Source organism: Meles meles, chromosome 14, assembly GCF_922984935.1.
Source record: "Meles meles chromosome 14, mMelMel3.1 paternal haplotype, whole genome shotgun sequence".
Lineage (NCBI taxonomy): Eukaryota > Metazoa > Chordata > Mammalia > Carnivora > Mustelidae > Meles > Meles meles.
The window spans coordinates 25,779,231-25,797,389 of NC_060079.1; the positions used below are offsets into that span (position 1 = coordinate 25,779,231).

The following is an 18,159-nucleotide window of genomic DNA, read 5'->3' on the forward strand; positions in this document are numbered from 1 at the left end:
CAGCAATTGCACTACTGGGTATTTACCCTAAAGATACAAACATAGTGATCCGAAGGGGCACGTGTACCCGAATGTTTATAGCAGCAATGTCTACAATAGCCAGACTATGGAAAGAACCTAGATGTCCATCAACAGATGAATGGATAAAGAAGATGTGGTATATATACACAATGGAATACTATGCAGCCATCAAAAGAAATGAAATCATGCCATTTGCGACGACGTGGATGGAACTAGAGCATATCATGCTTAGTGAAATAAGTCAATCGGAGAAAGACAACTATCATATGATCTCCCTGATATGAGGACATGGAGAAGCAACATGGGGGGGTAGGGGGATAGGAGAAGAGTAAATGAAACAAGATGGGATTGGGAGGGAGACAAACCATAAATGACTCTTAATCTCACAAAACAAACTGGGGGTTGCTGGGGGGAGGTGGGATTGGGAGAGGGGGAGCGGGCTATGGACATTGGGGAGGGGAGGCGAACCATAAGAGACTATGTACTCTGAAAAACAACCTGAGGGTTTTGAAGGGTCAGGGGTGGGAGGTTGGGGCAACCTGAGGGTTTTGAAGGGTCAGGGGTGGGAGGTTGGGGGAACAGGTGGTGGGTAATGGGGAGGGCACGTTTTGCATGGAGCACTGGGTGTTGTGCAAAAAGAATGAATACTGTTACACTGAAAAAATAAATAAAATGAAAAAAAAATGTAAATTTTTTGTTTATGTAAGTTCTTTTAGCTAAAACAGTCACTCATATTGATTGAATTTAATCATTGTTTCTGCCCAATCTTAGTGAGACACAAATTATCAATCATTTATTTGGGCAGCCATTAATACTATATGAAAACTGATGAGGTAAATATAAGGTTTATCTTAAGATTGCTATTAAAACCATAATCCTTTCTAAAGGAAGAAAATTAGAGTGAGTGTCCAAGATTCTTTAGAGTTGTAAACAGCCAATTTTTTGGTACAGCAGTTAAGAAAACTCAGTACTACAACATTTGGCCCCTTTTCTTGCCTCTCTAGTCTATCTTACCAGTCTTCTGCCCTGTGTCCCCATCTTAATGAATTAGTTGGAGTTCACTGAACAGACCACACTATCACATATCACTGTCCCTTTGAATCTATAATTTCTAACACTGGAAATCCCATTACTCATAAAGCTTACTCAGCTCAGAAATCACACCTCCAACAATTTTCCATAAAACCTATCTGCCTCACTATGACTTTGGTGGCCCTCCTCTGAGATATCACAGCAAATGTGTATACTTCTACCACATCCTTTCAGACTCCTGTAGTGTTCTCTTTCTTTGTTTTTCTCCAACTAACACTTTAATGACAATGACTGTGAGTTAAAGCTCTTATGGATAGTATCTAGCACAATATCTGGCAAATATTAAGCATTCAATAAATAATTTTTGGATGGGAAGTTTATTTATTCAAGGACTAGCCACCAATTCAGGTCACAGAATCAGCAAACTACCTATCTGATTTCATGTCGTTTGGTCTTGGTAACTAATACCAGTGCTTCTAAAACACTGCTTTATCCCTGAGTACTTGTTCTTCATCATTTATCTAAGCATCTTTCTCTCCACATATTTCATCTTACCACATATCAGTTGTTCTGTTCTCATTGAAGAGCAAGATTTTTGAGGCAAAATGTGAAAAGAAACAGATAGATGGATGGCACCACTAAGGTAAAACATTTCTGCAATATAATCATAGCTGTTTCAAATGAATTTATTTTCAATTAAGTAGTTTAAAATGTTCAAAAGAGACATTCCACAATACAGTAATGCCAATTATGTTGATGGCATCAACCCATCGATCCTATGCTTAAGGGTGCACAGCAAATTAGAATCAAATTTGATTGTGCATATTTAGTTATACTTAAATATAATGGCATTCAGAAATTCAAAAGCCTACAATTTGATTTTTGAAAAATTTCAGTAAAAATCAATATTTAGTGCAAATTACAAATGCTGCTTATTTATACATCTGAATATATATTCAAAAGGTTTTTCTATTACTTATATAAAGTTGGCTCACCAAAATTCTACTTAGCTTTCTTTCCTTGGGTAAAAAATTTTAATAAAAAGTAATTTTAAGAAATTAGACAGCTACTCTTCCCTCCCAAAAGTCCCAAAATACATTAACTTCTACCAATTAAGTTTTCTTTCAGATTACCTCTGGAAGTCCATTAGAAGCTACAATTCCAAGAGAATTCATAAAAGGTATGAAATTTTTGAAATAAACATTTTTCACCTGAAAAAGATAAAGTTACAACATAGCCATTAAAATAAAAAAACTTAATCTTTGTCACTATTAACACTAGAATGAAAGTGTTAACTGATACTTTGATCTATGATTTACATTCAACCTAATGATAATTATTTATAATTAATTCAAGTATTTACTTTTTAATTTATGTGAGGCAGATTTCAAGCCTTAGAATGGGAGTAGAGAACTATTAATGAAATAGGATTTATAAGAAGAAAACCCACTGAAACCAACTTCAATATTCTACATTTAACAGATGATGAAAAGATGGTTCAAAAAAATTAAGCAACTTGACTAAAGTTACATAGCTATGAAGTGGCAGCGCTGGAATTAAAACCCAGTCTATCATCACAGCCAAGACTCATCTCTTCTCTTTTCAGTATACTGTTTCCGATTTCACCCTAAAGCATATTTTTATGTCACTTCACACTCATCATCTGATACCTAGCTTAGAAAATATCAAGTCAATTATTAAATAATTAATAATTAAATAAAAACAGCAGAATAGCTTGTTTTTACAAGAAGATAATTTCACACACATAAAGAATACCCAGTAATTCAATTCAAAATCAAGTAACAATATTTTGTAGAATGATGTAGTTTCATACAAAAGCACCTTACATTTATTTAACATGGATAATAAAGACTGTAATCAGGAAATCTGGAGTCATATTCCTGCCTGTTCTACACTTGCGATATGTTACAAAATTTTAAGCAACTTACTTATTTTCATTTAAGTTTTCCAAACTTGAAGTCTACATTTACTAAGTTGGAAATAATATCAATTCATACCTTCTTCAAAATAAGTTGCAAAAATGAGCCTTCTGTAACTTATTAATTTTGTTTTCTAACTAACTCCCATTTAACTGGAGTATTAATAAAGTAGGTATTTCTAGTTAACCATTTAGTGTTAATTAACCAATAATTATATAGCCACTAATGTAACTAACCAATAGTTATATAACCAAAAATGCTGTATCTAAATAATCAAGTGTCAATTAATGTCAATTACTACCATGGTTTTTAACCAGCTGTACTTTAAAAATCATTCCTATAAAGATTCTAAATTATAAAAAGTTATTTAAAATGAAAAAAGATTTTAATGACTTATTCCTGATTTTAGAAATGAAATTTTGTAAGTAGCTATGAAACCCAGAGAATTAACAACCAGAATTAGAAAACTGAATTTATGTATATTAATTATCTTGCGGGACTTAGCAACAGACTGGATAAAAAAAAATCAACTATATCTGTGAGCTTATTAGCAAAGATTATTTGTGATTCTAGAAAAGTAAAAAAGTAAACATGTATAAGGTTGATACATCTAGAACCACAGGTGTATATGTCTTTATTGAAACTGACAAAAGCTACAGTGTTAACATTAAGATATCCTGATAAATCACTCCAACACTTCTTAAACTAGATTTTGAGATCATACTCCATTCCTTCCCAGAGATGACAGAGAAGTTTCAAAGATGCAACATTTCATACAGCTATCTGGTGGTTGTGAACTGTGGACAACATAACAATCTATAAGAGAAATAGCATACACTCGAAGGAGCAACTGGTGGCAGATTTTCCAAAGTCTAGCTCTGTCAGTATTAGCTCTTAGTCTCTAGAAGTTCATTTACTCATTACTAAAAGGAGGATGAGTACGTTATTCCTAAGACTCCTTCCAATTCCAACACTCCGGATTCTATGAACAAAATAAACAATTCCAGGGTGTTCATGTGTATTCTCTACCAGCAATTAACATCTGGTGTAATATTTGGAAAGAGCATATAGGCTGAACAGAAATCTAATGCTGATATTACTTATCATCAAACCAAAACACAAGGGTATCCTAGCAGGGTATTTTAAAACATTAGGAGTTATCAGTAACCACAGAGGAATCAAAGAACAAATTCATTTGAAACCTACTGCCATAAAGATGTACATTTTCAGTGATTCCTGAGTAAGGGAGCTACTCTCTTTAAAAAAGTAACTGAACATGAAAAATAAATTTTTTCTAAATATTTTGCTGCAAAAGAATTAGCACTAAGTACAAAAGCAAGCTTGTCATGAAAGAAGTATATACTGTTAGGAAGAACTTACATCTAAATCTACTTCATTTTAAAGAAATCATGAAGTTAAATTACCTCATCTATATTACATTCATGTTCTTTACAGAGAACTTCAATAATTCTTGTATCATTTTCTAGTTGTTTTGCTATCCGTGCACTCCTGTTCTGACCTCGCCTTGGTGTTCGAGGTGAACCATTAAAAGGTATTACAGCTGTTTCTGTAAAAATGGTAAATTAGATAAGAACAATTGCACATTCCACTGTATTAAAATAATGAAGTATTCTAACTTGGGAGATCAGAAATAATCTTAGTAACATTCTGCTACTTTTATTTACTAGGCTTCATTAAAAGGCTAACAGTTTCTTCTATTTATTGACTATTTTAAGTTGTGTACTGATAATAGATTTTGCTATTAGGCAAACATGGAGAAGGCAAGAGAAATAGCCAACTTATAAACTAATTTTAAAGTATCCTACTCAGTCTGTAAGGGGAAAAATGTTTTCTATCTTAAAGAGTCTTTAAAAAAGTAAAAAAATTATGGACTCAATTGCTAGACATGGTATAAAATTAAATAAATTTTAAAAGTTAGAGCAAATACCATAGTAAATAATTCTTTTTTTAAAAAAGTATTTAAATATTATGTGATAAAGGGTGATTTTTTAAAAAATCTCCTGTATTATTTTGAGCATTCCCAATTCAAACTGAAAATGAATTCAGCTATTAAAGAGATAACAGATGACTAAGTATGAAAAGTATTAACTGCCTCCAGGGCTGACCAACAATGTACAGAAAGTGGAGAGAATACAGAAACATGTTAAACTATAAACAGGATGCAATCAGAAAAAAATTAAACCACGAGAAACCCCACAGAATAAACCACCTAGTTATTGAATGAATAAATTATAAAGAAAAAAAAGACAAATGGAGAAGGAAGTTGTTTAAAAGTCTCAAACGTGTATCAACCAATCATAAGGTATAGATCTTACTCAGATTCTGATTTAGTCAACCTGTAAAAAAGTTTTAAAATCACTTTTATTAGACAATTGAAAGTCTGAACACTTACTAGATACTTGGTGGTAGGTTAGGAAAGTATTAAGTGATTTTTAGGTGTGACAGTGGTAGTCATTATGCTTTTTAAAAAGACTATATTTATAGACACATATTAAAATTTATAAGGATGAAATGGTATGCAAAGATGTACTTCAAAATAATATAGTTGATGCAACTGGGCAGCAGATGGGGCTACAGATTGACCATAAGTTATATGCTGAAGGTAGGTAATTTAAGTACAGGGGGCTTATTATACTACTGTCTACTTTTGTAGTCACTTTAAATTCTCCATAATAAAAAGTTAATTACAAGTTTACCTTACTCAGTCAATTTATCACCTCATCCTGATTTCTCTTTAACACAGCACTTAGAGAATTAAAATGTACTTTCCAGTAATTCAAAAGAACAATGTCTGTCAACCTAATTAACATCCTACATCAATTTATTAAACTTGTAACATGGAAAAAAGTAAAGAAAAAATCTTTATATATAATCTTTACAGATTCAGAATTTTTTTAAATATATTTGTTGTCCATTTCTTTTCTCCTATTCTGTAGATGGTTTCTGCTTGTGACCTTTTTCTGTCAAACCATGTTCAACACATTTTCAAAATTCTGCTCCAGACTCCATTTTCCATGAAGTTATTGTTCAAAAAGATTAGTCTTCTGCTTTTCAGGCACTTCCAACACTGAGACTTCCATGTTTTGATCTGTCCTCTATTATTTTTAGTATTATTAATTCTTTAATCATTTTAGGACCAATGAATCAATTCCTTAGTTAAGTTTACATTTTTCTGTGATATAATAAGTGATTTTGATATCCTACTCTTGATGCCACCAAAAGAAGCAATTCCATTCTCAGAAGAATATATTTGTCTTTGCTTAATGCTGTCTATTTCAGAAAGTTATTTTTTTATTTTTTATGTTTAATTTTTTTTAGAAACAGTTACTTTCATTTAAGAATACTTCCAACCACATCACCCCTTGAGGTAGATTACAATTCATATAAAAAAAAATGAGTCACATAATAATCATAGCATCCAATAATACAAATTAGGTGATCTTCTCCAGCAAAATGGGCCACTCTTTCTCAACAAGTTTCATTCATATCTGTGGCTTACCTCCTAACTTTCTCTTTACCAGAAATATCCTACTCCAACTTCCCCAAACACTCAAATGCTAACTATTCTTCAACACTCAGTTCAAATCCACCTCTTTTATATGGTCTTCCTTGGTCTTCCCCAGCTGAAAATCTTTCTTGCTTCCTGAACTCTCATGGCATTTACCGTATTTTGGCCCAGACCACTTAGAAAATGGCCATATACTGCTTATTTGCTTACTTGTCTTATCTCTACTTCTATATCCTATACTACTTGAGGGCAGAGTCCATGTCTGATTTATTTTTTATCACTCCTTCAGCTCTAGAACATGTTTGATTCATTAAACAAACAACTGTTGAGTAATGATATAGAAGATGCATAAATTATTTAAAATACTTACTATACGGTTCTTTAAGCAATGCAGGAGGTGAGAGTTTAATAAAATAGTCAAGGACACAGAGCATTAGCTGAAATGAGATGACGAGATCATCCTCCATTTGTAACACTTCGCCTGAAAATAAAATAGGTTTACAATGTAAAGTAACAGATCAGAGACTGAGACTGAGATCTTTATATTGGGAAATATTGTATGGGCATATGCATATACTGATTTATTCAAGAACAAAGGCATGTTAAAGAACTTAAAATTTTTTCTGTCTTGCAAAAACTCAGATTTGAAATACATAAAAGTATAAATAAAAGTACATGAAGTTATGAAATCAGTGAAGTATAAGTCTACCATGAGAATTTGACATCTAGCAATTATTATTATAGTTCACTCCCTATGTCTAAATTCATTTTATTTATTGCTTTTTTAAACTTATTTCTGGTTTTGGTAAGAGCTATAGAATTTATTACTTCTGAGAGTAATTTTGAAGTATGCTACATGGTAATCTTTAATTCTACTTATTTATGAAACTTCATATATTTTCAATTTTAAACCCCCTCCAAAATATTAACATAACCAAAGCCATTAATAACAAGATTAACATATAACTGAAAAGTCATCTATACAGTAATTACTTAGCATAAAATCTTAAATAGTACAGTAAATATACAACTGGAGTGTTGTGAGTAAATAAATGCATATAATAAATATCTGAGAAAAAATAGTGTAGCTATACAAATCATAATCAAATATAGCTATGATATATTTGCTTGCTGTTCTCAAAGTTTAATTTGGCTCACTTTCTATCTTCTTGGTATCTGGCTGCTAAATCATTAATAATCCCAACAAATACTGAATGTATAGCAACTATGTGAGAAAGCAAATAACTCTGCATCAGGAAGATTTTTTAGACTCATAGGTATAGTGCAAACATATCTTCATAACAGACTTAGAAGTTATTAAGAAACATCATACAAGTAAAGAATGGTATCAAGGACTTACAGTTAAAATCAGTAGGGTAGAGTCAGATCAAACAATTCTCTTCTAATATCCAATAAAATAAAAGGAAAAACTGTACTGGTTAAGTGTCAGTACCAACAACAAATTTGAGAGATACTGACTGAGAGTATCCCTCTCCACCTCTTCTGAGTTGGAGGGAGGAGAAATCGCTGATGATGGGATAAGGGTAAAACACAGGAAATAAAAGCTAACTTTCTTTTTTTGTTTTTTTTGGGGGGGGTTGCTTTGTTTTGTTTTGTTTTTATTTTTTTGATAGCTAACTTTCTGATAAACACAGAGATTCCGGTGTGCTATGCTGAATTGGGGACCAAATCCCAACACAATCCCATTATGGAAACAGGATGTATTTACCACTATACGTGTTCTATTTTAGAATTCTTTCTAACAAAAATCTCAGAAGGACAAAGATTCGTATCATTCCAGATGAATTCTCCACTTTCTCCCTCACCCCCTAACTAAAAGTAAGTAAAATAAAAAGCCTGTATTCATATTGTAGCTCTTTGGGGAACACAACTAGCCAAAGATAAAATGCAAGGAGAGTAAAAAGAGATTTATTCATACCACATCAGAGAATACAGAACATCACACACCAACCACATCAAAGAAAGCAGAACACCAGGTCAGGGTTGCCCATATAAAGTCTTAGTAACATGGGGAGGGGATAGAGAATGAGAAGCACAGAGGTTACGCAAACATACTACTGAAAAGGAAAAGAAAAGAAAAAATAGAGTCACTATGTAAGAAGGGGAAAAGTCAGAGAGAGAACCCGATCTAGAAGATAATCTATAAAAAGAAAATGCCCTATGACTTCTTGCACTAAGAAATAAAAACAAATTATATAAAAACAACAACAATAAAAAGCTAAGGAAAAAGTGAGGACCAAATAACACCATTACAAACATAGTTTAGCTCAAAAGAGAAGAAAGGCTTGAGCCAAAAATAGTTAATACATAAGAAAAAGACCAAAGATCAGAATAATACAATACAATACACCATTGGGGAGGGTATGTGCTATCGTGAGTGCTGTGAAGTGTGTAAACCTGGTGATTCACAGACCTGTACCCCTGGAGATAAAAATACATTATATGTTTATAAAAATTAAAAAAGAAAAAAGAAAGGATGAATACCCGACTTTTGTAGCAACATGGACAGGACTGGAAGTGATTATGCTGAGTGAAATAAGTCAAGCAGAGAGAGTCAAGTATCATATGGTTTCATTTATTTGTGGAGCATAACAAATGACATGGAGGACATTGGGAGATGGAGAGGAGAAGGAAGTTGAGGGAAATTGGAAGGGGAGGCGAACCATAAGAGACTATGGACTCTGAAAGACAACCTGAGGGTTTTGAAGGGGCGGGGGTGGAAGGTTGGGGGAACCAGGTGGTGGGTAATAGGGAGGGAAAAAAAAAAAAAAGAAGAAGAAGAATACAAGAAAAGAAAGTGAATATGACGGAGGACAAAAACAATTCAACATAAGATAATTAAGTTCCTGGGGCACCTGGGTGGCTCAGTTGGTTAAGGATCTGCCCTTGGCTCAGGTCACAATCCCAGGGGAGCCGGGATCAAGCCTCACATCAAGTTGCCTGCTCAGCGAGGAGCCTGTTTCTCCCTCTCCCTCTGCTTGCTGCTCCCCCTACTTGTGTTCTCTCTCTCTCTGTCAAATAAAATCTTGAAAAAAAAATTTTTTTAAAGACAGTTAAGTTCCTGAAACATAACAAAATAAAAATAATACCTACCTGAATAGAATATTTTTAAAATATTTCTTTATTTGGCAGAGAGGCAGGCGGGGGGGGGGGGGGAGCAGGCTCCCCACTGAGCAGAGAGCCCGATGTGGGGCTCGATCCCAGGACCCTGAGATATGACCTGAGCTGAAGACAGAGGCTTTAACCCACTGAGCCACCCAGGCACCCCTAGAATAATATTTTAAAATGTAGTGTGTTAAGATGTCTTTGAAATGAAGAGCAAAACCTTCAATTTAAAAAGAGATAGAGTGTTTTGGGCCGCGTGGGTGGCTCAGTGGGTTAAAGTCTCTGCCTTCCGCTCAGGTCATGATCCCAGAGTCCTGGGATTGAGCCCCGCATTGGGCTCTCTGCTCAGTGGGGAGCCTGCTTCCTCCTCTCTTTCTCTGCCTATCTCTCTGCCTGCTGTGATCTCTGTCTGTCAAATAAATAAATAAAATCTTTAAAAAGAGATACAATGTTTTAAGAAAGACTAATATGGAATAATAAAAATCAAGAGATATTCTAGTTAAGGTAATGAACCTCAAATTACCTAACACAAAGTTAACTAAAATAAAGATTCTAACCTTTATTTTTTAAGAGTGCTTTTTCATAATCTTAGAGAAATATTTTAGGAAATAATACTGCTTAAGTGACAAAACATTTATATAAATTTAAGCAATTCCTCCCATTTCTCTTGTTTATTTTCTTCTGTAAAGTTTGAGTAAAATTAATTTGTACGTCTACATGTTATACTTTAATATGATCCTATTTTTAAAAAATTAGATATGTTTGTGGATGCACACATCTCCATTCTTTTTTATCAGATTCTATGCACAAAAATGTATCTGGAATGACAATCACATAATTTTAATGATTATTTATTTATAGGTAGGTTTTGCATAATTTTTCTTTTTTTTTTCATTTGCTGTATTATTTGAATTCTGTATCATGAATATGTACCATTTTTATAAAAACAGTAACATTAGGGGTGCCTGGGTGGCCCAGTGGGTTAAAGCCTTTGCCTTCGGCTCAGGTCATGATCTTGGGGTCCTGGGATCAAGCCCCGCATCGGGCTCTCTGCTCAGCAAGGAGCCTGCTTCCTCCTCTCTCTGCCTGCCTCTCTGCCTACTTGTGATTTCTGTCTGTCAAATAAATAAAATTCTTAAAAAAAAAAAATAGTAACATTATTCTTTAAAAAAAAAAAAGAAAGAAAGAAGGGTAAGAGGTTACTACAAACAGAAATGAAATGAGACATTTCCAAAGTTGCTTCCAGTGCCAGAATTATAACAACTTGTCAACAGGTTAACAAGCCACAAGAGAACTGCAGAGTGTGGGAGAATAACATTAAATTGAAAAAAAAAATTTTGAACCTAGTCCAAAGAATTATTATTACATTTGCATTAACATGTAACAATGCAGCAAACATAATGACTTTACCTTTAGCTAGTAAAAACGTGATCCAAGAAACTTTTAGCACCAACACAGAGTTTATTTCAGTAGATATCCTAGTAAACAAATAGAAAGCAGAAAAAATTTTTATACTGACAGTTTTCCAACTATCTCTTCTCTTTGCTTGTTTTAAATTATAGGCCTAAACTGACTGCATAAGAGAATACAATCAATTTTAAAGGCAAAATTTACACAGTAACTCAATTTGTCTCAATTAGTGTTTTCACCAAGATATTTATATTTAGCCCACAAAGTAGTATATATTTTGTGAAGGAAATGTTTAATATTTCAATTCTAAACTAAAAATATGCACAAGAAGTGATATACTATGATGTACTTTGTTTCCAATTACTTAATACTTTTCTGCTCCTTGCTAATTAAAACCAACACTTAAGCAGAAAAAGAGAGGTTTGGACAACCCTACCAATTTAATACTATGCCTTGATAACCTGTTGATATTAACAACTGGAATAGATTAATATAATGAATAAATGCATAATTTCCCATTGTATCAATCATCTTCAATACTACTAGGTCAGTGGGGCAGAAAATCTCATATACTACTCATTCTGTTTCCAAAGAAAACCTCTAGTGCTCGCTTCGGCAGCACATATACCAAAGAAAACCTCTAGGGCTCTTACATGGGTATACTGTTGAAGCATGTATCATACATTTAAAAAAATAATTTGGAAATTTTAATATACAGTGTCACATTTACTCTTACACAAAAACTATGTTCTTGGTCTTAATAGAGTTAATAAGATGTCAATAACAGACACTCAAAAAAGATTAACTCAGTGAATTTGCATTTTTCCCAGAACTGGTGATATGTTGCACTGAATCTAGTTCCACCCTATTAGTTCTCCTTGTAGTAAAAGGCACATATTTCATACAATTTTCTTTGTGAGAAGATAAATAATCTACATAGGGTTTAAATCTATGACCTTAATTTATGACATAACATGCTATAATCAATCAAACTAATCCTGGCATTATCAACATGTTTGGGATTCTTCCAGAAAAATCTTTTAAAACGCCAAAAAGATAAAAATAACTTGCTCTGAACTACTTACAAAGTGCTGGGTTGTGTCAAATATATAAGTTCACATGTCCTAAAACAAAGAAATAATTATATTAACATTATGGCTTTTTTAAAAGTCACTTAAAAATTTTTTTTATAATGTAAAAATCAATCTTATGATACTTTTTTCATCTTATTTCAAGAAGTATATGTATTTGGGGTGCCTAGGTGGCTCAGCTGAGTGTCCAACTTTGTGGTTTTGGCTCAAGTCCTGATCTCAGGGTTGCTGGATGGAGCCCCGCACTGGGCTCCAAGCTCAATAGGGAGTCTGCTTGAGATTCTCTCCCTTTCCCTCTGCCCTTCCCCCTGCTCATGTGCACACTCTCTCTATAATAAATAAATCTTTTTTTAAAGTATACATTTTTTAAAAATTATAGAAATTATTTTAAAAAGTTAAAGTAAATTTTTCTAATACATGACACTTCACACATCACTGTAATATCTAATTACAAAAGGACTGGATTTCATATGTGCATTTGTAACTCAGAATACATTTTGTAATTAAATCTTGATTTAGTTAGAATCCCAGATCAGGTCATAGAAGCTTACTTAACTAGTAGCCTCACTAAAATAACTCAACGTAAAAGTACTATAAAACCTATTTGTTTAGGACAATGGCAGAATTAGAATCTCCACAGACCTGCTTCCCAGTATAACAACTACAATTCATTAAAATTATTTAAAAAGTCATTTAAAGTCTCTGGAAATTCTCCTAAGGGCATACAGCAAAAAAGGAAATATTTTTTCAAGAAAATGTACTAACTCCTGGCAAGAACAAAAATTGTGGAATACAAAGCAAAGCCCACTTCCTCCTCTCCAGCTCAGCATTATAAAGCTCTACCTTGAGTAGGTGCAGCCAAGACACGGGACTCCTTCTCTCCTCTGCTCCCAGCCTAGGACCATCACTCTGGGAAAGGAAGGTTACTAGCATCTCTAATCACCCCGAGCTTTGAGTTGTAGAAAGTCTGTCCAGGCAGGAGGAGCTGAGAGGTCTGGGGCTCCCATCCTCCACTTAGACATCACATATACAGCAAAAGTTCTATTGCAGGCACAGTAGATCAATATTGGGGCCTTGACTTCTCTTACTCCAGTCAATTCACAGGACAGAGGTTTCAGACATGAAAGGCAATCTGAGAAAACCAGAGACTATTACCTCTCCTCAGTGATACTTTTTTTTTTTTTTTTAATTTTAGAGAAAGCAGGAGGGAGAGAGAGAGATAATAGGCACAGTGGGAGAGGGAGAAGCACACTCCCTGCTGAGCAGGGAGCCCAACTCGGGGCTTGATCCCAAGACCCTGGGATCATGACCCAAGTGAAAGTTAGATGCCTAACCAACTGAGCCACCCAAGAGCCCCTCTTTTTTTTTTTTTTAAAGTTTATTTATTTTTTTATTTTTTAAGAGAGAGAAAGCTAGAATGTGCACATGCAGAGGGAGGAGAGAGAATTCTAAGCAAGCTCCATGCTCAACTTAGTGCAGAGCCAGCCACGGGGCTAGATCTCATGATTGTGAGATCATGACTTGACCTGAAACCAAGAGTCAGCCGCTTAACAGTCTGAGCCACCCAAGCGCCCCCTCAGTGATACTCTTTAAGCAAAGGTAACATTACAAAAGAAGAAGACACTGTCCCCATTCTGACCTCCCAAGCAGTGACACAGAAATGATGGCCAGGGGAGAGGCAAGTCTTAAGAGATAAGAATTTTTTTTTTTAATTCAATAGAGAGACACAGAGAAAGCAAGAATGGGGAGAGGGGAAGGAAAGCAAAGGGAGAGGGCAGGAGAGTTGCGCACTGAGCCCTATGCAAGGCCCAATCCCAGGACCCTGAGATCATGACCTAAGCCGAAGTCAGACACTTAACCAACTGAGCCATCCAGGCAACCCAAGAAAAAAGAGTTCTGAAGCTCTCTCCAAGGTAATTAACTTCATTTGGAACATAGTGTGGGGACTTTCAAGGCTAATTGCTATTGAAAACAATGGAAATTTTGGTGGTGAGCAAGTTAAGAGGAGGCTAACAGTTCTATGAAAGCAACAAGCTAAATTCTAGACCACCAAAGAGAGAACAAGGGGAAGAAACAGCTAAGAAGGGCTCTCCTGGAAAAAGAACAAGCCTCAAGGCTGACCTCAAAGACTTTTCTTGCAAAGGGAGCCAAATTTAATTGGATCAGACTGTGAAGCAATTTCAAATGTGGGGTATTGTCAAAAACAGGAGAATAGTCAGCAATTAGTGGAAGGTAAGAGCTAGGTATAAATAAGAGATCGGGGGTTGGGAGGGAATGCCTGGGTGGCTCAGTCGTTGAGCATCTGCCTTCAGCCTGGGTCATGAAGCTGAGGTCTTGGGATCGGGCCCCACATAGGGCTCCCTGCTCAGTGGGAAGCCTGCTTCTCCCTCTCCCACTCCCTCTGTTTGTATTCCCTCTCTTGCTGGGTCTCTCTGTTAAATAAACAACTCTAAAAAAAATTTAAAAAAAAATAAGATCAGGGGGGTAGGAGAAGAATAAATGAAACAAGATGAGATTGGGAGGGAGACAAACCATAAGTGACTCTTAATCTCACAAAACAAACTGAGGGTTGCTAGGGGGAGAGGGATTGGGAAAGGAGGGTGGGGTTATGGACATTGGGGAGGGTATGTGCTATGGTGAGTGCTGTGAAGTGTGTAAACCTGGCAATTCACAGATCTGTACCCCTGGGGATAAAAATACATTATATGTTTATAATAAATAAATAAATAAATAAAAAATAAGATTAGGGGACAAGACTTTCAAAGAGAACCCCTTGAAGATGACTCACCTCAGAGTAACTGCTGCATGCCCAATGGCTACACTGAAGAGCAATAGTAGAGGCTACACACTATGGAATGAACAGACCTCACTGAAATAATACAGCAAGGTCACTAAACAAATAAACAACCACAACAGAAATCCCCAAGAGAAAGGATAATCAGTGCCTAGAATTACTACAGTGTTATCGAAAATGTTCAGTTTTCAAAAATAAGTGAAATACGTAAAGAAGTAGGAATGTATGACCTCTACATGGGAAAAAAGCAGGCAAAAAAAAAAAAAGAAAGAAAACCAAAAAAACTGTGTTTGAGAGAACCCTGGCACCAGACTCAACAGAGACTTCAAAAGAGCTACTGTAAATATACCCAAAGAACTAAAGGTAACTGTGCTTAAGGAAGAAATAAAGGTATTCTGACATTGTCTCATCCAACAGAGAATATCAATAAAGAGAAATTATTTGAAAAGAATCAAATGGAAATTTAGGTTGAAAAGTACAATAACCAAAATGAAAAATTCATTAGATGGGCAAAACAGTAGGCCTGAGCTAGCATAATGAGGAAACACTAAGCTTGAAGATAGGTCAAAAGAGATTATGTTGCATGAAGAACAAAGAGGGGGAAAAAAGAAAAATGAAGAGGTACACAAAAATGTGGGATACCAAAAAATACACCAATACATGTGTAATGTGAGTTACACATGAAAGAGAGCTGGGGATGAGGGTGGGGAGGTGCTGGGGAGTGGAAAGAATAGAAAAAATATTTAAGGTATTAGCTGAAAACTTCCCAAATCTAATGAAAAACATTAATCTATACATCCAAAAAATATAAAGTCCAACTAGGATGAATATAAAGAAATTCACACCCAGATATATCACAGTAAAATTGTTTAAAGACAAAGAGAAAAATCAGGAAAGCAACAACAGAAAAATGATATAACAAGGAACCCAATAATATTAACAGCTGACTTCTCATGAAACAATGAAGATCAGAAGGCAGTAGGATTACATATTAAAAGTGCTGAAAGAAAAAAAAAAGTTAACCAAGAATCACATCCAACAAAACTGTCTTTCAAAAGTGAAGATGAGGGGCGCCTGGGTGGCTCAGTGGGTTAAGCCACTGCCTTCGGCTCAGGTCATGATCTCAGGGTCCTGGGATCGAGTTCCGCATCGGGCTCTCTGCTCAGCGGGGAGCCTGCTCTCTCTCTCTCTCTCTCTGCCTGCCTCTCTGCCTTGTTGTGATTTCTCTCTGTCAAATAAATAAATAAAATCTTAAAAAAAAAAAAAAAAGTGAAGATGAGGGGTACCTGGGTGGCTCGGTTGGTTAATCAACTGACTTGATTATTACCTGATCATACCTGATCAACTCAGGTAATGATCTGGGAGTCTTGGAATGGAGCCTCAACATTGGGCTCCCTGCTCAGCAGAGAGGCTGCTTCTTCCCCTGTCCCTCATCCCGCTCCTGTGCGCTCTCTCTCAAATAAACAAAATCTTAAAAAAAAAAAAAAAAAAGACACGAGTATGCCCTTTAAAAAAAAAAGTGAAGATGAAATAATGACATTTCCAAACAAAAACAGAGAATCTGTTGATAACAGACTCACTTTATAAGAAATACTAAAAAGTTCTTCAGGCTGAAAACAAGTAACCCAAAACTGTAATTCATATTCACATGAAAAAACAAAGAGCACTGGAAAAGGTAATTATGTTATGATAAAAGATGGCATAATTGAATATTCTCCTTTCTCTCCTAATTATGTAAAAAGCAACCGTATAACACAATGTGTATATAATTATATTGTTAAGCCTATAACATATAGGAATGTGATGTATTTGACAATACCAGCCCAAAGGAGGTGGGTAAGATCAAAGCTGTATTGTAGTAAACAAAGGACACTAGATGGTAAACCAAATCCATGGAACAAAGGAAGAGAACAAGAAATGGTAATAAGACAATTAAGATAACAAACTCTATAAATATACACTCACTTTCCTCTATACTCTCAATTACTTTATAAGATACAACAGAAATATCTGTAAATCAATGAATGGATAGACAAAATGTGGTAAACCATACACAATGGTTTACTCCATAATAAAGAGTAACAAAGGACTGAAACATGTTACAATATGGATGATCCACGAAAGCATGCTAAGGAAAGGGGCCAGTCACACAAAATATGTAAATAAAAAATTTGTACTAGAAAATTACTATCTTAGGGGTCCCTGGGTGGCTCAGTCAGTTAAGCAACTGCCTTGGCTCTGATCACAATCCTGGAATCCTGGGACAGAGCCCCTGCTCGGCGGGGAGCCTGCTTCTCTCTCTCCCCCTGCTCCTCTACCCCACTCGTGTTCTCTCTCTCACTCACTGTCTCTCAAATAAATAAATAAAATCTTTAAAAAAAAAGAAGAAAATTACTATCTTATAATAAAAAGCTGATAGTATCAAGAAAGAATTTTTATATAGAAAAGATGTTTAATGTCTGATGCAGTTTTAAATTATTTTGTAACTTAATATAACTCATAATAAAATGCCATCATACAGTAAAAGATAATTGCATTCATTATAAATCTGTGCTTAAATGGTACCACAAGCAGTTGCAGCTATTGAACACCTAAAATGTGGCTAGTGTAATGTAGTTGTACTATAAATGTAAATTACACACCAAAGTATTCAAAAATATTTAGTATGAGAAAAAAGTAAAATATTTCATTTATAAGTTTCATGTTCTTATTAAAATATAATGCATATGACATAAAATTAATTTTAAAGTGTATAAATTCAGGGGTGCCTGGATGGCTCAGTGGGTTAAAGCCTCTGCCTTTGGCTCAGGTTATGATCTCAGGGTCCTGGGATCAAGCCCTGCATCAGGCTCTCTGCTCAGCAAGAAGCCTGCTTCCCCTCTCTCTCTGCCTGCCTCTCTGCCTACTTGTGATCTCTCTCTCTATGCCAAATAAATTTTTTTAAAAGTGTATAAATGCAGTAATTTTTAGTATATTGACTTTGTTTGCAACCATCACTATCTAATTTCAAATATTTCCATCACCCCCATAACAAACCCCATACCCATCAGCAGTATTCCCCATGCCTGGCAATCACTAAAAATTTACATTCTGTCTCTATGGATATGTCCGTTTGGACATTTCATACAATGAACTATATGGCCTTTCGTGTCTGGTTTCTTTCACTTGGCTTAATGCTTTCAAGGTTCATCCATGTTATAGCATGGATATTATAAA

General features: G+C 35.0%; 1 protein-coding gene across 1 annotated transcript in view; it reads right to left on the minus strand.

Moving 5' to 3' along the window:
* The window catches only part of RB1 (RB transcriptional corepressor 1), a 163,976-nt gene that overhangs the window by 104,410 nt on the left and 41,407 nt on the right, over positions 1-18,159 (minus strand). The window contains exons 5-9 of the mRNA XM_045977933.1: positions 12,144-12,182; positions 11,059-11,126; positions 6,893-7,003; positions 4,418-4,560; positions 2,187-2,264 (exon numbers count right to left, since the gene is read on the minus strand). Of these exons, the coding sequence (XP_045833889.1) occupies positions 2,187-2,264; positions 4,418-4,560; positions 6,893-7,003; positions 11,059-11,126; positions 12,144-12,182 (439 nt within the window). The remainder of the gene's footprint in view (positions 1-2,186; positions 2,265-4,417; positions 4,561-6,892; positions 7,004-11,058; positions 11,127-12,143; positions 12,183-18,159) is intronic.